Genomic DNA, 25,055 nt, shown 5'->3' with positions numbered 1-25,055 from the left:
CTTCTAGAAGTCTGTTCTGCACCTTGGAGGCCTGGGGGAGGCCTCCCAGGCTCAGAACAGACTTCCAGAAGTGGCGTCCACATACTTCTGGTGGTCTGTTCTGGGCCTTGTGAAAAAGGGCTAGGGTATCAGCTGGTTTGCACAAGTCTACAAAAAATTAGCTACCAGTTCTAACAAACCGGTGCAAACTGGCTGAATCCAACCACTGTTTGTAACTAAATATCAGGAATACAATATTTCAACATGCAAAGCATATGTTCTGCCTTTTAACAAGTTGTTCCTCAGTATTTCTTTTGGTCAGCTTCACTGCATCTCCACAATGTAAAAATTGGAAATATAATAGGCTATTTGAACTCCTCATATTTGTGAAGTATGACATATCATACTGTTGCTTAGTCTGAAATAATTTCATTGATATTCCCATAAAACACTAAATTTTCTTAAATTCATTCTGTATTACAATAGCTGTAACTTAAAACCAATAGTCATGGAGTTACTCTACAGAAGTTCAAGATAAATGCAAAACGTCAGCATAGCAGAATTTCAATTTCTAGAAAATGATTTGAAATAGGCGTGCAAATTGTGAGAAACTTCCATAGCAGGGCATTTTGTTTAGTAATATGGACAACTGTAGGCTTGATACAACCAAAGGGGATTAGACTGGTAAAACCAAAACAAAGGGATATTCACATGAATCTTCCTGTGTTCACTGAGAACAAATTATTGAGATACACCACCTAGGAAAACAAACCAAATGCAATCCTTAATTTTTTGGATACATGCACTTTTTCATCCCTTATATAGGGTACAAATAAAATGAATGAGTACTTTACAGGAAAATATTGGGGACTTATCCCAGGAATTAACATTCAAAGTATAAAGAAATGATTGATATAACTCAGTAAACAAAAATGAATTAGATAGCAGAGCAACAATTATAATAGATAAGAGTATAATCCATTGATTAGTTCCAATAGCACCTGCATCTTCTGATTTGTTGCAACCATTAATATATTGGCACTGGAGCTATATTAGAGTCACACTAAGGCAACCAAATGAGAAATGGATTAAGAATATTTCATCAAACCATGCTACAAAAATAAAATTTCTTTTTAAAATTCTATTTTTTTTTACAAAAACTCTAAAACATACAGACATATAATGCAAGATTTAAAATATTTGTGCTAACATATCCATGTGACTTATTCATAAAGTTGGCTTCTTGATAAAGCAAATGTGAAAGGCAAAGTAGGGCAGAGCAACATTAACAAGTAGGGTTTTCTAATATTTTCATATAGAAAAATAAAATTATTGAATTATATAAAATGTCAGACTGGAAGCAAACTTGAAGCAAATGTGAAGGTGCCTGAGTTAATTGCAATCATGACATACAGGCTTGAATGTCAGCTATGAGCACCTGTTTTCTCATTGCATAATCCAATGCATGTTTAAGTAGAAGTGAGTTTCAGTAAATTAGATTCATATTTACACTGCCATACAGTACTTTCATTATTATCCCTGTGGATTTTACTCATACTTTATTGTCCCAGAGATTTCAAAGGACCAGCTTTTTATATATCTGCAGCTGAATACAGCACATTTTGTTCAAAATAATTTACCCTCAGGAGAAAAACGCACAGGACTGCAGATTTTTTAAATGTGTGTGTATGTGCTCTGCAGAATGGGATTCAATGGAGGTTTAGTCACAAATAAATGGGAACAGTTTATAACTTATTAAAGATTCAATTCTATACACAGCTGTGCCTCACTAAATCCAACAGGGCTTATTTTGGAGAAGCTATTTTCAGGTTGCCATTTTAGTTTATGTACACATGTGTGCATATATGGGCAAGCAAAATAAGGTGTGCATATGAACACTTATTTTTTTCTTATTTCATCCTTGAATCTGAAAATGATAAAACTGAAATTCATAATTTTCATCAGAAAAGATAAAGATGAAATGTTGTGCAGTGACTGACATAAATTTAGCGGATCACAGGAATGATCCCTACAAATTAATTTCTTTAAAACCACCTGTTCCCTTTATCAAATGTATATATTAATATTTGAAGATTAAGTCACAGACACAATAAAATGTTATCATCTTCCATCTCTTATTAAGGAAGGATCCTGTGGATTATAATAGCCAGGTGTATCTTTTACATTTTTCTCTTAACTTTAGGGTAGAGAGATTCAAATGTCACTCTTTTAAATATTATTTCAAAAATATTTCTGAATTCACGATCAAGCAAATAAACAGCAAAACAAACTACCACCATAACTCCCAGAGGAGCACCAAATCAAACTTCAGCACCCAGAAACAGAAATCAAGTCATGTTTTGGTAGATAGACTGAATTCTTCTAATCCATGGTGGCACCATTCAACACTAGAAGAAAAAGGCAGCAAAACTGATCAACAGCTTCTCTCATTCTGTAGATTTCCAGATAGATTAACAAACAACAAACTATAGTGGAACCCATTTAAAGTTTTTGTATCTTGCATTGTTTCATTGTCAAAACATGCCTAACTAGGTTCTTTTCCTTGGGAGAGGCAGAGCATCATTTTGAAGAACTACACAATTATGTGAAGTCTTCTATAAAGTTTTCAAACATGCAATGATGCCTTTTACCTTTAACAGTGATCTTATCAAACTATTTTGTTCATCCTTAGGTTAGCCTGATAAAGCCTTACAGTGAATTCATCTCTGTGGAGTTTTGACTGGAGGACACATCAGAATCTGTATTCTCTTTGCATTTCTCCAAGTCATGAAAATAAGGATGGGTTAAGGCATCATTAGCTGATATTCTCTTCATAGGATTGAATGTCAGACATTTCTGTATAAGATAGAGAAAATAATTAGTAGTAGGCAACACTCTGGTTGATCCAGCAACACACTTTTTCTACTGCTGGCCAAAAAACTTATCAAGAAAAGGCAAGGATTTATTACATAATGATCTTTTTAAGATATAGTCAAAGTTTTGTCTATGTTGTCATCAGCACTGCTTTTAAGAGAAGCAGCATGTAATTAGTCTTGAGTTATTGAAAAAAGCTATGCAGGTAATACTTGAAAGAGAGACCAACAGAAAACCACAGAATTTTAGATTAAATTGGAAAATTAGTTAGAAAAATCAATAGTAAACTGTTAGAATATAAGTAGTTCTCAATTTTCAATCATTCATTTAACAACTGTTTGACGTTACAATGTGCTGAGAACAGTGACGATCAGTCCTCGCACTTGCAACCATCACAGTATCTCTATGGTCACGTGACCAAAATCAAGTTAAAATGTCTTGGGTTCACATGATTGTCATTTATGATCTTCCCAGGGGGCTTCTGATAAAGTCAGTAGGGAAAGCCAGATTCACTTAACAATCATGAGATTCCCTTAATGACTGGAGCAATAAAATCATAAAATTGGGACCAATTTATTAAACAATCATCACTTAGCTATGAAAGTTTCAGTCCTAATTGTGATTGCAAATCAAACACTACCTATACTATTATCAAGAAAACTACAGACTCACTAGGAGTCAAATTCATCTTGAAGATGACTATGCTTCATCATTAACACTATTAATAAATGTACTAAGTAAAATCCCAAACAATGCCACATCAGTTCTGAAGTATTAAGTGTTATTATTCTACCAAGAAAGAGATATATATTCTACAATGAAAATTCTATGGGAAACATTTCATTTGTTCACCAGTTTCTTAGATGATTAATATATATGTGCTGCATGGGTAACATTTAGTTTCACGCACTATTGTATTTACTACAGTTATTACACAGGTTATTAAATTCCAGTAAATTCTGATTTGATTGATATGATCTCATTTCTCATAAGTACTGCAGTTATTCTATCTCAGATTTTTTTGTTAATGTGTATAATTTCATTTGTGAAAAAGAAAATTATTTTGTTGTAAGACTTGTTGAATGAATTACAGAGGTAAAATCATGGTGCCATTAATAAAGTATCTAAATACTGTTAAATTATTTCAAATGGAACATGTCCACTTTTAAAGTATTGTTTAGGAAAACAAGACATCATAAAAGTATTCCTTCGTTTATTTTAATAGAAATCAGTGGTAATAGCAGCCCAAGATATGACATCAAAATGACACACTGGGGGCCTGGTTATAGTCAATATGATGCAAATTATTTAAGAATGCAATGAGAGAACATTCAGTTACTGATTGGATTTTTTTTTATATAACTAAGCCTATTTATTCAAGAAAGGCTTAAGGACATCATAATCTGATCTTTTCAACATCATCTTTTATTCTAACATTCTCCTTCTTCTCCAAACCCTAACACCATGGGCTGTTATTGAGGGGGGGGGGAATTTCAGAGGAGGTTCCAGCAGGGGAATGCAGCTATTGTATACCCATGGCTGTAGATCCACTAATTCTATTTGGGATAACGCAGCCTAAAGTTGCCTTGGGCAAGAAGGAGGGCACAAAGTTTAATAATAAAAACAAATAAATAAATATTTTTTTTCAGAGCATTTTGTGATTGCTGGATGTTTTTGGTTTATTCTGTGGAATGAAGGTGAATATGTGGCTTTAGATTTGAGATCCTTATCTCCTCTCAAAATTTATATTTAAGGATATTTCTTGATATATCCTAAGCACTTTTAGCTTTTATTTGATACTGGAGAAGACTCTTCCACATTCTTTCTCAGCTCAGCAACAGACAATTATATATATTGTTGACTTTTTTGTTCCATGAGAGGCTGCTTATTTCTAAAATTTTACTATTACAGATACTTACAAGTAGCAAGTCTTTGCCCAGTTCATCAATATCTGTTACAAGAAGTTCAATGGGCTGTGGGGATTGAGAGGCAAAAGCATTCCTTGGGAGGGCAACATCAATAGGCCAATCTTCTTCTTCAGGAAGACCAATTACTCTGTATAGAAGACAAGAACAAGCACTTATTCCAAGTGAAACATTAGTTCTTACAATGTTTGTTTCAGTATCTGATGATGGTTCTCAATTGTGAATTTTCATTCACTTAAGAGGTTTTAATATAAAATTGTAAAAGCACCTTACATTAAATGCTTTCTTTTAAAATGACAACTAAAATAATAAAACCTCAATTAGAAAGCAAACAAAATAGACTGTTTTAGAGCAGGGAGTCCCCAACCCCCAGTCTGCAGACTGCTACCATTCCTCAGTTTGTTGGCAACCTGGTTACACAAGTGAAGGTTGAGCCAAGGAAGCTCCATTTGTGCGACTTGCTTGTGCACGCAAAACCATCCCCTTCCCCCCGCTGATGTTGCTGAAACCAGAGTTTGGGGACCGCTGTTTTAGAGCATTCATAAAAGTGTCACAAATGGTGCCAGCATTACGCATTTTGAAAATGAGTTCTGTGGAACTAGAGTTGGAATTAAAAAACTGTGCCACCAGGGTGCAGCATCCCTCAGATTTTGATTATTTCTTTTTTGCTATGAAATGTATTGATGGCATTGTGAAGACACTATCAGTGGAAGATTTGTCATTTGGCAGACAATGTGCCAATTTTGACTACTGAAGAGCCACATGAGGCTTCACTGATCGTTGCCAGTATTGAAAGAAGACTGCAGGATAAGCAGGAGATCTGTGGTGCTGTTGTACAAGTTGCTGTAAAACTAACATTTCTTTGAACCACACAATGCTTTCTGTAGAAAGCTCTCTGGAAATAAATTAGCATTTCCATCCACTTTCCTTTCTATAGCTAGCTTTACTGTAAGAAATTTGTTTATGTCAATGAAATAAAACTAAGATTGAATTTTAAAACTAGATTTCACTTATATAATTTTAGATCTTAAGTTCAAACTACTACAGTACATAGCACAGCAGATACTGCCATTAGATTTTTACACAGTGCACTTATAATTTATATACACTGAATATCCTTAGATCAAAGAACATTCATCTTTATTGCGTGATGGCCTTGGAATATAGTACTTTGCTTCTATAAACCTGAGGTCACCAACCTTTCTTGGTTGGCGGACAGGAAGAAAAGGGAGGGGGAAGCATTTTACACATGCACACATGCGTGCACACACATGGGCCACAAGCATGTGTGCAATGCAAATGGGGCAGGGCTAGTGCTTGCGTGATACTCGCTAACCCTGTCCTGTTATTGTGCACAGTGCCCTGTTTCTGTGCTTTGAGGTGTGGCATTAGCCTGTTTTTGTGCCCAATGGCATCCTGTTTTTGCACCCCGTGGTGCGGCAGTGGTATGTTTTTGTGCCCTGCAGCACAGTAGCATCCCATTTTTAAGCCCTGCAGTGGCAGCCCTTTTGTGTCCCGCAGTGCGAAGTGTTCCATTTTTGCGTCCCATGGTGACCTGTTTTTGAGCCCTGTGGCCACAACCCTAGCACAAGTGGGGGTCTGTGCTCGCACACATGCGCACACTGGCCAGCCTATCCCGCGGCCTGGTGGCCAGTAGCCCACAGTCCACTACCGGGCTGCAGCCTACAGGCTGGGGACCCCCTGCTATAAACCATCCAAAATAAATTAAAACAAATGAATTTGAATCTGAATTATATATCAATTAGGCACTCTCCAGTTGGACTGAATTATAACTCTCATCACTCCCAGGCACTGGAATGAAAGAAGTTGCAACCTATACACCTGGAAATGCTGACCTGAAGAAGAATATTTGGATAAAAATAATGAAAATGGTGATTTAACTTTATATTATATCAACTTTCTGCATTATATACTGCCTACATGGCTTCATGTACAATAAGTATTCCCTTGATTAGCATATAATAAAAAATACTCAAATTGGCATTTGCTTTTCCTAATTATTAAATAAATTCTTTCCAGTGCAGGTTGTTGCATCGAATAGAAACACACAAAACTGGCAAGACACGCATGAAAGAGGTGGTCTTAAAATGCCTAATTTTAAATTATATTATGAGACTGCTGCTTTATCATCGATAAGTGACTGGTTTAATTTAACACAAGGGAGATTATTAAATCTTGAGGGTTATGACTTGTTATTTGGCTGGCATGCATACTTATTGTATGATAAGAAGGTGGATAACGTGTTTAAGATACATATATTAAGGTATGCTCTGTTGCGAGTCTGGAAAAAATATAGACATAAGTTAAATTATAAGATACCAATTTGGACAATACCTAAACATGCAATAGAAAATATAAATGTTGGATTTAAACATGATGCGACTACATATAAGGAAATTTTAAGGTTAGAAAGGAATGTATGGCAACTAAAGCCATATAATATTTTAAAAGAAGAAAAGATTGTACAAACTTGGTTCCAGTATGGGCAGTTACAGGCAAGATGGAAAGAGGATCAGAAAGTTGGTTTCTCGATAACGGATGAAAATTTGGTAAAACAAATTAGAGATCAAGGTCAAGCACATATAAGAAGAATATATAATGTATTGATAGAAATTGATTCAGAAACGGAACTTGTTAAAGATTGCATGATAAAGTGGGCCCAGAACTTTCAGGAGGTTATAACAATGGATACTTGGGAAAATATTTGGGTTAGAAACGTAAAATTTACACAGGCCCAAAATTTAAGAGAGAATTTTTATAAAATGTTTTATAGGTGGCATTTAGATCCTAAAAAATTAGCAAGTATGTATCCGAACTGCCAGCCCAGATGCTGGAGGTGTGGTTGTGAGGATGCAACGTATTTTCATATATGGTGGACTTGTAAAAAAGTTAAAGCTTTTTGGATTAAAATTTGGTAGAATATGCAAGATATTTAAGAAAAGGATAAAGTTTTCTCCGCAGTTGTTTTTGTTGGGTATTATTACAGATTTTACTGTCATAGACACTAAATTGATGTTGAATCTAATTACGGCAGCAAGACTTTTAGTAGCGCAATATTGGAAGGAGGAGGAACTGCCGACTATAGAAGAGTGGACTTTGAAAGTTTCTAACTTGGCGGAAATGGCAAAGATTTCAGCATATTTGAAAGAACAATCGCAACAGAGATATATTGTGGAATGGAGAAGATGGATTGAATATATTCAGAATAAATATGGGACTAAAAAGTTTCATTTAGCATTTGAATAAGTAGTGGTTTTATATGATGTATAATTAGTTATTTGTTATTTGTTAGCAATATGATGACTATGGAGACTTAAAGTGCGACAGAATTTAATGTTTTACTTTTGGGTTGTTAGCATATTTTAGCTTATGTTTGTAATATTATACCCTGTATTCAGCTCTGGGAAGTCGGGGAGGGGGGAGGGTTGGGTAGGGGTGGGGTGGGGAGAGGGGAGGGGAGGGAGAGGAGGGTTTTTTTCTTTTTTTGTTTCTTTTTTCTATCTTAAAAATGTATTGTAAAACTTTTCAATAAAAAAAAGAAACACACAAAACAGGTATATTCCTGCTAACATTCTTGCTCTGGACATTTATTGACCAGAAATACCATAATGTGTCATTTTATTAACAAAAAACAAATCAAATCAGCAAGATTACATGCTTCTTGTATTATAAGAATAAACGCATTGACGCTAGATACAAATGAACTACAGTGCCAGATTCTGAAAAATCAAACCACTTGAACCTGACTTTTTTTTAAAAAAAAGTTGAACAGAAAAAACTATTTGGTGCATGACAAATTAATCAAATCAAATCCACCTTTATTGTCAGATACAACATGTGTACAATGAGATTAGCTGAGCCTCCCTTCATGCACCCCCCAACACAATGAATCCTACTAACAAACACACAATCTTATTGCACAATGTGAACTTATTGCACAACGCGCCGGCCCCTCAAGTCTATCATACTGTGTTGACATGGAGTTATTTTCCATCAGGAGCCTGACAGCCCATGGGTAGAAACTGTTCTTCAGCCTGTTGGTGCGGCTGGCTAAGCTTCTATATCTTCTACAAGATGATAGGAGAGCGAAGAGGTGATGACCAGGGTGTGAGTAGTCTCTGAGGATTTTCCTCACTCTTCTAAGGCAGCGGGCCCTAGCAATGTCATCTAGTGGTATCAGGGGACAGCCCATGGTATTTTGTGCTGTGCTCACCACCCTCTGTAGTGTCTTTCTATCCGCGGCTGTCAAGCCAGCATACCACACCATAATGCATATTGATGATTCACATACAATGGGAGTGGAAGCCAAACCCAACAATTGAAAATATTCAATTCAAAATAAAATTATCTAGGAAATATGTGTGTGAGTGAGTGTGTGTATACATACATACATGCATACACACTACCTTTACTATTTGTATAAATAACTCAAGGCAACAAAAATATCAAAGAAACCTTCCTCTTCCTGTTCCCCCCCCCCCAACTATAACCTGGTGAGGTAGTTTGGGTGAAAGAGACTGGCCCCAAATCACCCAGCTAAATTTTATGGCTAAGGAGTCTTTCATGGCTAAGGTCTCTTAATTCTAGGCTAGTGCCTTTCTAGCCATTAGCCCAAACAAGTCTTTCCTTTTTGCTGCTTTTTTTTAAGTAGAAGAAAGCTTTCCAAATGAATTAATCTAGTCTTGACTCAGAAGGAATGATGCCTATAAAGAGGAGATAGGCAGACAGACATGTTTTATCCAATATGCTACTCAATTTAATTATAAATATGTCAAATGAAACTAAAATAAATATACTTTTTGTCTAGCAAACACTGAGAATTTAATATATTCAAATGTGGAAAAGCAAAAAGCAAAGTTAGGAAGACTATAAAGGTGGAATTTTTCTTTCCTTCACTCCTTTTCTCTTTATGCCATCTTCCCAGATGCCACCTTGCTCTAATCCTACAATGGAATCCATATATAAAAGTGAACTTCTGCATGCATATCATTTATTTGACCAGAAACCACAATACTTGAATATACTATCATATTCACAGCATCGCTTAATGTATACTGATATATAGATGAAAATCTGAATGCAGTGTAGAATTGATTTGTATTTGAGTTTCTTGATACAACAAATGATATAAACGAACCAATTTGCAAATGGAATACTTAGCTGCACCAGGCTACCTGTTTTGTTTTAGTTATTAAATTTATATGCCACTTACTTTGCTATCGAAAGAGAGTTTAGTAAGACACCAATTGTCCTTATGATGATGATGTAAAGCAAGCAGAGCCTGAATATAGGAGTATTGTTAGATTTTATCTTAATACTGCCAGCTCAAAAATAGTAGTTATCTTTCTACTAGAAATGCTCAGACTGTAGGGTTCACTAGTTCTCTGATAGGAAAACACCTAAGACCCAGAAAAGGGTGGCACTTTAGCCTTCTTGCCCCTCCACTTCCCGAAACCCTTAGGAAAGATGGAGGTAATAGAAAATTGGGAGAAGGAGAAATACTTGATTTTCTATTTGGCCCAGATGGAACAATTAAATGTCAACAACTACCCAGTACAGCATGGAATCATAACTAGATGATTGATGGATTGATTGATTTTAAAACTGAAAAAAGTATAAGCAATAAGATTATCTATAGACATTTTTAAAATTCTGAAGGATCCCTAAGAATATGCATAACTTTTAATATTTGTAGGATTCAACACTTCAGCAAGGCTAGCAGAGGATATACTTTAAAAACTAAAACTTATAAAAAGTTAAACAAAGCAGTAAAGTTTGGTGACCTCCATATATTCAGACTTGATACAAAGTCTTGTTGAAGAAAGGTTGAGAAGAGAAGATCTAATTTTCTCCACTAAAGGATGCACTGGGTTGGATCCAGGCTATTGTATGCAGTTCCCATTGAAATGAAGGGAAATTATTTCTGCCTAACCATATTTCACTGCTATCAGTGGGACTTACATGTATCTTATTCCAGATCCAATCATCTTGGAATACCCACACCATAAGTCAGCTTAGAAGCAAGTATCTGGACTCTTGTGTAAGAAAATGAGTGAATACTGTACACTTATCAAACAAAACAAAAAATCAATTATTGGGCAAATGATCTTGACAGAAAATGAAAGAAGCTAATACTTACTCAAAGATTTTTCCTAGCTGATCAACATCAGAGTTTCCACGGAAAAGTGGCCTAAAAAAAAAGCACACACATTTTCAATCCAGTAATTAAAAGATATCTGAAGATCATCCATCCAGCTTTCTCCCATGATTTCCAATACTAGCTACTTCAGTTTCTTCAATTTCTCACTGTCCCAAAGCACACATTTTGAACCTCATCCAATGCTTCTTGCTCTCAGAGTTCAGTACTGAACTTTTAGACAGCTGCTTTTCAGCCAACTTCTACCACCTGGTGACAGAAAAAAAACAACCAGCATGTTCACTGAAGTAGAAAAAAAATCCTTGCTAACTATAACCCCTCTAAAGAAGAGGTGGTTTTTTTTTCCAAAAAAGAAGTCATTTGCTGTATGTATTTCTCTGTGACAATTACAAATACTTTGGGCTAATTTGATGGATGTTGGTTACTGAAACCACAGGCACAAAACTCCGGGTTAATGTGAGGAAACTCCCCAAGTTCTGCAGTTAAGAAAGCCCTTGTATTAAATTGGCAATTTTGCAAGACTCATACTAGTTCTTGAAGAATTATTAATCCTGAGCCAGGCATGAATAACAAAGCATTTTCAACAGATTAACTCACTGGAAACCACCTCACAGCATGACAAAATCCAGCAAATATGTTACATAGGAAAGGGAAATTCATGTTTAACAAAAAAACATTTCTAATCCAAACAAGAGCCATGACAGGAACTCTAGAACTGCCAATACAGCAGCCTCAAATTCTGGTCTGAAAGGCAGATATGGAAACCAAAAGAAATTAACCTCTAAAGTCAATGTCGGGTAATTAACCTTCAAAATCAAATGTCGGGTAGCTATGTGTCATGAGATTTCCAAAATTCTGTATGAGAGGGCATTTGAAGAAAAAAAACACCACCAGTTTACTTAGTTTACCTTGATTAAACATCTGCTTGTGATATATAACTCTGGAACTTTGTTTTTAAAGAATGCCAGAACCTATATTATTACATATTGGGATACATAGAACAATTCAGAATCCAAAGGCTAATAAAGCACTTCTCTATAAAAATTTATAATTCAACAGCTTATAGAAGTAACTTTTTCTACTGAAAAATAAAAATTCTCATTTGCCATGGTATTGAAAAAAGCACATTGCTAAGTAGCAATGTCAAACAAGCAGGTTTCTTCCACCACCATCCCACTCCATTTAGAAAAAAGATGGGGGTGGGGAGAAGGAAGGAAGTGGTCATATTAAGAAAAGACATAAAATCATTCATGAGTTGATAGAACTCAAAAGGAATGTAGCAGTCATGCTGATGCTTGGGCTATCACTTTTCAAAATTAAATATAAATATATAAGCAGGTGTACTGTAACTGCAAAGTCTTAGAAGTAAACAATGGATGGAGACTAATCAAGGAGAGAAGCAACCTGGAATTAAGGAGAAACTTCCTAATCGTGAGGACAATTAATCAGTGGAACAGCTTGTCTTTAGAGGATGTAGGCTCTTCATCATGGAGGTTTTTAAGAAGAGACTGGACAGCCACTTGTCTGAAATGGTATAGTCTAGTCCAGGGACTAGAAGGCCTCCCAGCTCCCTTTCAGATTCTATTCTGTTCTGTTACGTTCGCTCTACCCTACTCTATTCATAGCATAAAGGACTGAATCTGAAACTTTCTGTAAGCAAAACATGTGGTCTCTGCTGAACCGCCAAGCTCCAGACAAGAGTTTAAAAATTAAGCATAAATATTAAAATAAAAACAAGAGAAAACTAAACTAAAAATAAGTTGAATTGAAATCTGGTAATAATAATAATAATAATAATAATAATAATAATAATAATAATAATAATAATAATAATAATAATAATAATAATAATAAGAAGAAGAAGAAGAAGAAGAAGAAGAAGAAGTAGTAGTTGGAAGGGACCTTGGAGGTCATCTAGTCCAACCCCCTGCTCAGGCAGGAAACCCTATACCATTTCAGGCAAATGGCTGTCCAGTCTCTTCTTAAAAACTTCCAGTGTTGGAGCATTCACCACTTCTGGAGGCAGGTTGTTCCACTGGTTAATTGTTCTAAATGTCAGGAAGTTTCTCCTTAGTTTTAGGTTGCTTCTCTCCTTGACTAGTTTCCATCCGTTGCTTCCTGTCCTGCCTTCAGGTGCTTTGGAGAATAGCTTGCCTCCCTCTTCTTTGTGGCAGCCCCTGAGATATTGGAACACTGCTATCATGTCACCCCTCACTCTTCTCTTTGTTAAATCTAATCCTGCTTTTTTAAAAAGATAAATAATAGAATAATGCAAGCAGCTGTCATCATTTCTGTTTTCTATGTGTAATTAAGAATTAATATTGACCAATAGGATCACTTTGACCAAATTTTTATTATAAATGCCAAGCAGTAAAGTTGTGCCAATTAAAGTGATGAAAAAAAATACTGGTTCCAGCAATTAATTTCAATGTGAATGGTAAGAAAATAGAAATTTCTTTACAAATGCTAACCCGACCAGGAATAGGTAAGAGAGGAATGCCTATTTTAATTCCAAATTACAGAACTACTAAATGAGTGTGTGTGTATCTATGTCATTTTGTGGCAATACATTTAATATACACATGCACACACAGATACTTTATTGGTGTCATATGTAACATTAAGATATAAAGATATGCATACCAAACAGGATTAAGAAAATATTGTATATTTATGTAATCCTAAAAATAGGACAATGTTTTCCTGTGTAAATAAATAGCAACTGAATTTTTTTTTGCAATTCTTCTAAAGATGTTATGGTTCTAGTCATACAGTAAAAAGCAAATAAAATCATTCACAGATTTTTAACAAATAAATCTATAAGAATAGGTTGCATACAAATAGACTTCACTTTTCAACAGAAATTGGGACAGAATTTCATTGCTTAGCAATGCAACTGTAAAACAGTACAAGTAGTCCTCAATTTAGGACCACAATTAAGCCCAAAATTTATCTTGCTAAATGAGACATTTGTTAAGTGAATTTTGCCCCATTTTATAACCTTTCTTGTCATAGTTGTTAAGTGAATCACTGCAGCTGTTATGTTAGTAACATGGTTGTTAAGTGAATCTGGCTTCCCCATTGACTGCTTGTCAGAAGTTAACAAAAGGTCATCACATGATCCTGGGAAAATGCAACCATCATAAAAATGAGTCAGTTGACAACCAGTTGAATTTTGATCATGAGACCACGGGGATGCTGCAATGGTCATAAGTGTGAAAAATGGTCATAAGTCATTTTTTCAGTGCTTTTGTAATTTTGAACTGACACTAAATGAACTGTTGTAAATTGAGGACTACCTATAGGTTATGCTCCTATATGGCCTATAATCCCAACAGTCCCTTGTTAAACCAGGATCACAAGCCATTAAGCAAGGGTCTTCTTATATCTACTTGCTGGCTTCCAACAACGAAAGTCAATGAGAAAACTGGCAGGAAGTTGCAATTCCTGGGCAGTTTGTGGAATGTGATGGAATTTTGCTTTGGTTAAAGTGGTATCAATATTGATGGTTCAGATTACAAAATGGCTTCATTGGTTGGGAAAAAAGTAAATAAATTTGTTGATAATTGTTTATCCGTTTTTCTGATTTTGTTCATCCAATCTTGCTTCCACATTTTTATTTTAAAAAATAAATAAAAGTGGTAAAATGACTACATACTTTTGCATTTCTTTCCTGACTTATCCATCTCTATAAACCATTTTGCCTAAGTTATGTATTTTTCTTTTTTCAAATGATTCAGTAGATTTTTTTTTCTTCAGATGGCAATACTGTTTCCTATGGCAGTTTTCAGAGTTATCCACTAGTGGGCAGGGCAGAAACTGAACAAAGTCTCCAAATTACTTTATGGATGAATTAAAGCCAATACAAACATTTTCATTACACAAAAACACTAATGAAAAAACTAAGTACCAGAAGAGATCAAAGACACTCCTAAAAAGGGCTATGCTTGGCCTACTGCCTAAAATGAACCACGAAGAAACAAGGTGAATTTCCCTCTTCTTGAGTTTTCAAAATTCTACCCTTTTGGCATCTCAGCATAAAAATCTCCAGAGCTATCAAGCACTTGAAAAAGGAGTAGGAGACCTCCACTCTGTTTTTTTACCCTCTGAAGTCCCCTCGATCACACATTAACATCCGACATATTAATGTTCTGCTGATTTTCTCAGGACAATTGAAGTTTAGAGATAAAGATATTTAGAGGTAAAGATAACCTCTAAAGAAGTTACTTATTACTTTAATAATAGTACCTCTTAAATGTCCCTTCTCATAATGAAAGAAAAACAACCTCAGGCTCCATATACCTCTCCTTGTAGCCATAGCAAATGGCTGCTCTGCTCTGCCCCCCCCCCCCAAGCCTTGGCTACAAAAAAAGTTCCCTCCCTTATAGAATAAGTAAGCTGTATCAAAATAAGTATTGTAAATGTAGATACTCAGACATTAACCTCAGAATTCAATAAATATCCATAATAGGGCTTAATTCATCCTTTCTCAACAGGAGAAGCCTAGATTTTATCTGAGACATTGTAACTGAAATAAGTAAATTTCAGACTTGCAATCCTGGTGCTTACAATGGTGAGAATTATTACATGCTGCAATTCAGCTGCAAGCCTGTGAATTTGCTGTTGTGTAAAGACTATGTAGGTTAGAAGTGAATTATATTGTGAAGTGTTTGAATTTTTACTATTTTAATGCAGGGATTCCCTGAGGCCTGAATATTGCTTCAATTATTGCTTAACCATTATCCACCCTGGCCATATTGCATAAAAGGAAAAACCATCCACACAGTTTTGCCCTCTAATCCTTCCTATTAGTATTTGGCATTCAACAGGATTCTTCAAATTATGGAACACTGTTGCGGCCTACAAAAAAGAATTATATTCGTTACAATGAATGTTCAAACTGCAAACTATCTATGATCACATGTGCATCTGGAGAATATCTGAAATTATGAATACCGCATGTCATAATACAGATCTATATTTGGACATACAACAGATGTATGAGCACTTATTAGCCTTCTGTTGTGGTTGACCCCGTCTCCTTATTTTGGACATTCACTCTAATATGTTACCATGCTAATTTTATGATTTATATTTGTTTCCCCCCCTTTCCTATTTATAAACACCCATGTGAAAGAGTATGACCAGAAAAGATGCTGTTGGATGATACTTGAGATATCAAGCAGAAAAGGGAAAAAAACTACCGTATATACTTGAGTATAAGCCGACTCGAGTATAAGCCGAGACCCCCAATTTCACCCCCAAAAACTGGAAAAAGTTATTGACTCGAGTATAAGCCGATCCGCCGTTCTGCAAGCCTGAATACACAGGAATACCCTGTGTGGCCGCGGCTCGTCGGCAGGTCTCCGTTCCTCCTGCCGACCTTTGGGGAGGTTTGGGCGCCTCCCCAAACCTCCCCAAACCTCGGCAGGTCTCCGTTCCTCCTGCCGACCTTTGGGGAGGTTTGGGCGCCTCCCCAAACCTCCCCAAACCTCGGCAGGTCTCCGTTCCTCCTGCCGACCTTTGGGGAGGTTTGGGCGCCTCCCCAAACCTCCCCAAACCTCGGCAGGTCTCCGTTCCTCCTGCCGACCTTTGGGGAGGTTTGGGCGCCTCCCCAAACCTCGGCAGGTCTCCGTTCCTCCTGCCGACCTTTGGGGAGGTTTGGGCGCCTCCCCAAACCTCTGCAGGTCTCCGTTCCTCCGCGCAGACCTGCCGACCTTTGGGGAGGTTTGGGCGCCTCCCCAAACCTCGGCAGGTCTCCGTTCCTCCTGCCGACCTTTGGGGAGGTTTGGGCGCCTCCCCAAACCTCCCCAAACCTCGGCAGGTCTCCGTTCCTCCTGCCGACCTTTGGGGAGGTTTGGGCGCCTCCCCAAACCTCGGCAGGTCTCCGTTCCTCCTGCCGACCTTTGGGGAGGTTTGGGCGCCTCCCCAAACCTCGGCAGGTCTCCGTTCCTCCTGCCGACCTTTGGGGAGGTTTGGGCGCCTCCCCAAACCTCGGCAGGTCTCCGTTCCTCCTGCCGACCTTTGGGGAGGTTTGGGCGCCTCCCCAAACCTCGGCAGGTCTCCGTTCCTCCGCGCAGACCTGCCGACCTTTGGGGAGGTTTGGGCGCCTCCCCAAACGTCCCCAAACCTCGGCAGGTCTCCGTTCCTGTTTGGGGAGGTTTGGGCGCCTCCCCAAACCTCCCCAAACCTCGGCAGGTCTCCGTTCCTCCGCGCAGACCTGCCGACGTTTGGGGAGGTTTGGGCGCCTCCCCAAACCTCGGCAGGTCTCCGTTCCTGTTTGGGGAGGTTTGGGCGCCTCCCCAAACCTCCCCAAACCTCGGCAGGTCTCCGTTCCTCCGCGCAGACCTGCCGACCTTTGGGGAGGTTTGGGCGCCTCTCCAAACGTCCCCAAACCTCGGCAGGTCTCCGTTCCTGTTTGGGGAGGTTTGGGCGCCTCCCCAAACCTCCCCAAACCTCGGCAGGTCTCCGTTCCTCCGCGCAGACCTGCCGACCTTTGGGGAGGTTTGGGCGCCTCCCCAAACGTCCCCAAACCTCGGCAGGTCTCCGTTCCTGTTTGGGGAGGTTTGGGCGCCTCCCCAAACCTCCCCAAACCTCGGCAGGTCTCCGTTCCTCCGCGCAGACCTGCCGACCTTTGGGGAGGTTTGGGCGCCTCCCCAAACCTCCCCAAACCTCGGCAGGTCTCCGTTCCTGTTTGGGGAGGTTTGGGCGCCTCCCCAAACCTCCCCAAACCTCGGCAGGTCTCCGTTCCTCCGCGCAGACCTGCCGACGTTTGGGGAGGTGCCCAAACCTCCCCAAAGGTCGGCAGGTCTGCGCGGAGGAACGGAGACCTGCCGAGGTTTGGGGAGGTTTGGGGAGGCGCCCAAACCTCCCCAAACAGGAACGGAGACCTGCCGAGGTTTGGGGAGGTTTGGGGAGGCGCCCAAACCTCCCCAAAGGTCGGCAGGAGGAACGGAGACCTGCCGAGGTTTGGGGAGGCGCCCAAACCTCCCCAAAGGTCGGCAGGAGGAACGGAGACCTGGGGAGGTTTGGGGAGGCGCCCAAACCTCCCCAAAGGTCGGCAGGAGGAACGGAGACCTGCCGAGGTTTGGGGAGGCGCCCAAACCTCCCCAAAGGTCGGCAGGAGGAACGGAGACCTGCCGAGGTTTGGGGAGGCGCCCAAACCTCCCCAAAGGTCGGCAGGTCTGCGCGGAGGAACGGAGACCTGCCGAGGTTTGGGGACGTTTGGGGAGGCGCCCAAACCTCCCCAAACAGGAACGGAGACCTGCCGAGGTTTGGGGACGTTTGGGGAGGCGCCCAAACCTCCCCAAACAGGAACGGAGACCTGCCGAGGTTTGGGGACGTTTGGGGAGGCGCCCAAACCTCCCCAAAGGTCGGCAGGTCTGCGCGGAGGAACGGAGACCTGCCGAGGTTTGGGGAGGTTTGGGGAGGCGCCCAAACCTCCCCAAACAGGAACGGAGACCTGCCGAGGTTTGGGGACGTTTGGGGAGGCGCCCAAACCTCCCCAAAGGTCGGCAGGTCTGCGCGGAGGAACGGAGACCTGCCGAGGTTTGGGGAGGTTTGGGGAGGCGCCCAAACCTCCCCAAACAGGAACGGAGACCTGCCGAAGTTTGGGGACGTTTGGGGAGGCGCCCAAACCTCCCCAAAGGTCGGCAGGTCTGCGCGGAGGAACGGAGACCTGCCGAGGTTTGGGGAGGCGCCCAAACCTCCCCAAACAGGAACGGAGACCTGCCGAGGTTTGGGGAGGCGCCCAAACCTCCCCAAAGGTCGGCAGGTCTGCGCGGAGGAACGGAGACCTGCCGAGGTTTGGGGAGGTTTGGGGAGGCGCCCAAACCTCCCCAAACAGGAACGGAGACCTGCCGAGGTTTGGGGACGTTTGGGGAGGCGCCCAAACCTCCCCAAAGGTCGGCAGGTCTGCGCGGAGGAACGGAGACCTGCCGAGGTTTGGGGAGGTTTGGGGAGGCGCCCAAACCTCCCCAAACAGGAACGGAGACCTGCCGAGGTTTGGGGACGTTTGGGGAGGCGCCCAAACCTCCCCAAAGGTCGGCAGGTCTGCGCGGAGGAACGGAGACCTGCCGAGGTTTGGGGAGGTTTGGGGAGGCGCCCAAACCTCCCCAAACAGGAACGGAGACCTGCCGAGGTTTGGGGAGGTTTGGGGAGGCGCCCAAACCTCCCCAAAGGTCGGCAGGAGGAACGGAGACCTGCCGAGGTTTGGGGAGGCGCCCAAACCTCCCCAAAGGTCGGCAGGAGGAACGGAGACCTGGGGAGGTTTGGGGAGGCGCCCAAACCTCCCCAAAGGTCGGCAGGAGGAACGGAGACCTGCCGAGGTTTGGGGAGGCGCCCAAACCTCCCCAAAGGTCGGCAGGAGGAACGGAGACCTGCCGAGGTTTGGGGAGGCGCCCAAACCTCCCCAAAGGTCGGCAGGAGGAACGGAGACCTGCCGAGGTTTGGGGAGGCGCCCAAACCTCCCCAAAGGTCGGCAGGAGGAACGGAGACCTGCCGAGGTTTGGGGAGGTTTGGGGAGGCGCCCAAACCTCCCCAAAGGTCGGCAGGAGGAACGGAGACCTGCCGAGGTTTGGGGAGGTTTGGGGAGGCGCCCAAACCTCCCCAAACGTCGGCAGGTCTGCGCGGAGGAACGGAGACCTGCCGAGGTTTGGGGAGGCGCCCAAACCTCCCCAAACGTCGGCAAGTCTCCGTTCCTCCGCGCCCTGCCTGCCTGCTTCTTTCCGCTGCGGAAAGAAGCAGGCAGGCAAGGCGCGGAGTTTGGGGAGGTGCGCGCGCACCTCCCCAAACCTCCCCAAACTTCGGCAGGTCTCGGACGGCGGTGGCTTGGGAGAGGTGCGGGCGATCCCGGAAGCACCAAAGCCTCGGCCGCGCACAAGTCCTCGGTAAGTTTTTTTTGTTGACTGGAGTATAAGCCGAAGTGGAATTTTTCAGCCCAAAAAGTGGGCTGAAAAATTCGGCTTATACTCAAGTATATACGGTAATAAAAAGATGTGGATTCAAATGATGGCTTCATGATGCAGCACTGCCTATTTATTTAATTTCTCTATATGGTTCTGTACATCCATTATTCATGTGTGTATTTATACAGAATGTAACAACAAAGATTTTTTCACAATATGTCATGATCACATTTACATAATTTAAAAACTATCTTTTAGCAAAGTGAGGAAAAAGCAGTTTATTAGTGGGGAATAATTAGCTCAAAGTCCATGTACTGTAAAGGTATCCAATTTAATCCTTCAACACTATTTTTCTAAAAATTTTGACATTATGATGGGTAAGTGAGCATTCTTCAACTAAGGAGTAGAAACATGATAGAAATGCCAGAACATAAATTGCTGCAGGTCAACAGAAAACTCAAATGTTGGTGAAAACGGAAACAGGAAATAAAGTTGCTATAACATATAAATCGTCAAGCCTGTTTGGGCACTCTAGAGAACAATGTTGTACAGAAAGAACTAACATGAATATATATGCAATTTGATTCTTGTACAACAGGTTCTGGAAATGATCATAGGAAGCTTGAATGGAGGCTTAACTGTTATTAGGGATCTTGGAGCCACAATAATTATATAAAAATAGATTTAATTAAAGATGATGAATGGTTGTACTTGGCTTGAGATCTTAGATAGTGTTTCCTGAATACTCTAAATTCTTATCTTGACCACTACAACCATAGGCCTCAAACTAGCAACTTATGTAGGATGTTGCTTCCTACCAGGCACTAAAATGCTTGGCAGTTGAAACCAAGCCACATAAGAAATCAAGCATTTGGACTGAATGACGCTTTACCAGAGACTTTTTTAGTTAAAGAAGCCAACAAAGTAATTCAAGAAAAGAAATTACTAGAAGCTAGAAAGAGTACTGTGCAAAGAACATGAGGAATGGTGTTGGGCAGGGGTCCCCAACCTTGGCAACTTTAAGACCTGTGGACTTCAACTCCCAGAATTCCCCAGCCAGCATGGGGACCCCTGGTGTTGGGGATCAAAGGGAAGCCTCATTCAGCCTTTATGAACTGGTACCCATAAATATGTACGACTAACTCAGTTGTCCTCAAGATATAGTAAAACCTAGAGATTATTAATTTTGCCTTACTCTATGAAGATAAGTGGTAAATTCCTGACTATTTGACTAAGCTACATATGAAAAAAGCTATATTATAACAGATAAATTATCAAATTTATTGGTATAAACAGTATAGCAGATACTGCAAGGAGTGCCCCTCTGGTAGCCCCACCAGGTAATACAGTAGATCATTTAGGTATAGGATTAATCTATTTTATCTTTCAAGGCTCTAGATTATCTGCTTTAAAGCAACCTTGTAGCTTAGTCAGATGGTTAGTCAGGAAAGCATTTTTATGCATCAGCAATTGTCTGGGGAAAGTTCTTTTATCTAATCAATAAAGGAAACGTAAGTCTATAAATTGATCAAAGAAGAAACCACATGAATAATATGATTTGTCTCTCCCATGATTGTTAAAGATACTCCTTCCTAGTAGTCTCTAAACCCCCAGTTTGGCTGGTTTTTTTTCCTGTGGAAAAAATCTTGAGTTCAAATGTCATAGAAATGAAAGCAGATACAAGGATCAAATACACATGTGAACTCCTCTACAATAAATGGAACATCCAAGTATAATAGAGATTGTCTCACATTTGTTTGGTCATCTCAAGAATATCATGTAGCTTGTCTCAGAAAAATCTAAGAATGAAGACTGGATGTGCCCTCACAATGCAGATTCTGTATCTTTATGTCAACCCTTTTGATTGGTAATGAACCTTGAAACAAGATAAGGAATCCATGAAGATTAGAGACAGGTTTGCTTGGGTTCTGTTTTTATTAGAAGACAATTTTAAAAAAAATATATACAGAAAGAGTGAGATTAAACACTCTGGCCTTTATCCAAAATAACTATTTACATGAATGATAAGAAATCATGTACAGTTGAAATTTGCTTTGTACTTTTTAGGGCTGCCGCTTATTGCTATTATTGTTCATTGCCTTCACAATATGGGAAACTGAAGTTCTGCTTGCATATGTGGTTCTTTTCTTTGTGGAAATGGTTCTTCCGTATTACAACCACATCGGATATCTCATTCCTTAGGCAGTGGGGCATTTTGCTACAACAAAAATAACTTCTGTGGCAGCTTATAGTTACATCTCCATATATTTGTTAGATTTAGAATCACCATATGAATTTTGTTGTTTTAGCCTTAAAAAGTATAACATTGTTAAACTCTTAATGTTTAGGTATTATAATGTTTTTATAATCAAAAGGATCTGCCAAAAGAGAAAATGAGAAGCACATACAATTGGAATGCAAACATGTATGAAGGAAGAGGTCTGCTGATGGAATTGTAGAAGTTGAAATTCAATATATCTGGAGACCAGATAGCTTTTGAAAGATTGGACTTTTTTTAAAAAAAATTATTCGTTGTCCATACAGAGTAAAAAGTAGACATTAAACAGTTTTATTCCTCTGACCATAAAGGAGGATTAGGGAACTTTCATTTGGCTACTTCTGCATTACATTCTTCCTTTTGTCTAGCTGGTGGGATAAAGATCTCACTGGTAGAAACTAATTTGTGATGTATCTTTTTCCTTATACTACAATAACAAGTGAAATTTGCTGACCAAATAATAAAAAATGTCCCCAATTCATATATATCATATCATATATCAGGGCATTAAAACAGAACTACAATCCATAAAATTAACTTTGATTAAAATTATACTATTACAAGCATATTAAAATAATTTATTTAACACTGGAATCTCTTTTACTTAAAAACACCTAGCGTTTGTCATTCCGATTTTGAGCAATAAGGTATACGGTATTTGTTTTGGGCCTCTCCAACTGAAAATATTTCTATCTGACATTATGATGGGAAACTTTTGAATAGAAACTGTTTAATGCCAGTAGGTCAGTTTCTCATGGAATAAACTTTGCTTAACCAAACATACTCCTACTTGTATCAGCTTAAAGTCTTTGCACACATGAATGAAAGCATGAAGGAAGTTAACTCTTACCTACTTGAAGCCTTTATAAAAGCACTGCAAAGCAAATAAACCAATGGAAACAAAAGTATTTTACTTATTGCTCACTCAAACCATTATAGGTACTTTCCTGAGGAGCAATCTCTTCTGAAAAAGATTTAAAATCTGTATGAAATAACTCACAAGTTTACACAAAAATCAAGGAGTAAACTATGTACTAAGAACAAAGAAGAATATTAGCATTTATATACTCTGTATACAAAGGGACCTAAATGTTAAATCTGCTATGAGATCTCAGGAACAAGGCTCAAAAAACATTAGCCTGGATGCTTGGAGAGCTTCTTTCAGGTGAAATATGACAATAATGACCGAATGGATTAATGATTCTGACTTTTATGCTCTGCAGCAAACCCAGAGCTGTACTATTTTCAAACTGAAAACATAAAAAAGCAATGAGTATAGGCAGCAGCTATTGAGGAGGTAGCACATAACCTACTATCCTGGTCAAGTTTCTTTAATCTGAACAAAAGAACAAACTATAAGCTTAAGAACTTAAAAAATTGAAATATAAAGTAAAAAGCTAAATATGATGTTGATCTAAGAAAGTTACAAATGGATTAAGGATCCAGGTAATTTTGGAGTATTAACTTTTACTATAAGATTTTGGAATTAATATAAAAATAAACAGCTTCTCATAGGAAAGAGACTTATTTTGGCCATTCTGGTTATTAAAAATCATAACAAAGATATTATAGTAAAAATAGCACATTACAGATGATTAAAGATTTTAAGCAGAAAAGAACTCCACGAGCTTGCTCTTAGTATCAGTTCATACTAGTATTTACAAAATGTCACAAAAATTAAAACATTGGAAATATTAGAGATCTTTCAAGAATGATGCCAGAAATTAACAACTTCAGTGTCAATACTATCAGTAATGAAGTCTGCTTCCATGGACAGAGTATGTCTAAAAGATGGTAATGAAGAAATGACAGATGTGGAACATATTTTATTTGACAAGACAGAAAGTTCTGAAAGCAGAACTATAACTGACAGGCCAAGAGAATAATTTGGAAAAAAGATACTTTATTATCGCGACTGTTCCCCATTGTGGAGCTGTGGTGGGGGCGGTTTCAGCATGACAATCCGGCCTGCGGGCCAGCAGTTTGACACCCCTGCTTTATTAGATATATAAAAGAAAGTGCCTGAAGTCTTAAAAATTAAAAGAGGATTGTCAGTGATAAACCAAGAGAATGAACTGGAAAATGTTTTCTTATTGGATCTACAAAAGAGGCTTGTTAAGGACTTGAAGAAATCTGTATGAAGAATTTTACAGAAATCAAATTTTATGACAATATTTGATTCAATCTGACTGTTGGAAGTAAAAGAAAAGAATAGAAAACTGGTTTATTTGATTAAGGTTAAAATAAGATATGAAACTCAAATACTTTGGCCACCTAATGAGAAGGAAGGACTCACTGGAGAAGAGCATAATGCTGGGAAAGGTTGAGGGCAAGAGAAGAAGGGGACGACAGAGAATGAGGTGGCTGGATGGAGTCACTGAAGCAGTAGGCGTGAGCCTAAATGGACTCCAGAAGATGGTAGAGGACAGGAAGGCCTGGAGGAACATTGTCCATGGGGTTGCGATGGGTCGGACATGACTTCGCAATTAACAACAACAAAATAAGATATCTGGCACCAGGATTGAAAAGTTGATGTATTATAATTCGCTTGTAGATAAGAGATGGGATACAGAATGAACAGAGATGTATTTAACTTTATAGGAGTGAGAAGTATCATATAGTGTTCTCTCTCTCCTCACCAAATTCAGGAATGCAGCATTGTACTGCAATCTAAATACATTTTATTTCAAAATATTCTAAATTCAATGAAATTTGGTTTTATATTTATCTTTCTGTTAACAAATGCAGAGATTCCCCCCCCAAGAAACAGAATTTGGTATAACAATTTCCAATCTTGCCAAATTCCAGATGCATGTATCTCAAATTAAGAAATTCTTAGCAACAGCCATGTTGGCTGGGGAATTCTGGAAGTTGAAATTCACATATCTGTAAGTTGCCAAGGTGAGAAACATTCT

At 39.4% G+C, this 25,055-nt stretch overlaps 1 protein-coding gene across 4 annotated transcripts in view; it reads right to left on the bottom strand.

Moving 5' to 3' along the window:
* The window catches only part of CDK6 (cyclin dependent kinase 6), a 128,538-nt gene that overhangs the window by 8,668 nt on the left and 94,815 nt on the right, over window positions 1–25,055 (bottom strand). For 2 of the 4 annotated variants that reach the window (XR_014028488.1, XR_014028489.1), the window contains exons 6-8: window positions 10,939–10,989; window positions 4,773–4,908; window positions 2,631–2,835 (exon numbers count right to left, since the gene is read on the bottom strand). Coding sequence is in view for 2 of the 4 variants with exons in the window: in XM_081343858.1 (XP_081199984.1) it covers window positions 2,693–2,835; window positions 4,773–4,908; window positions 10,939–10,989 (330 nt within the window). In the remaining 2 variants the exon portion in view is untranslated. The remainder of the gene's footprint in view (window positions 1–2,630; window positions 2,836–4,772; window positions 4,909–10,938; window positions 10,990–25,055) is intronic. The other 2 variants (XM_081343858.1, XM_081343859.1) reach the window with 1 other exon arrangement.

This window comes from Vipera berus (genome assembly GCF_964194415.1).
Source record: "Vipera berus genome assembly, chromosome: Z".
Classification (NCBI taxonomy): Eukaryota; Metazoa; Chordata; class Lepidosauria; order Squamata; family Viperidae; genus Vipera; species Vipera berus.
Note: the sequence above shows the minus strand (reverse complement) of the source record. Positions and strands in the feature narration are given on the sequence as shown.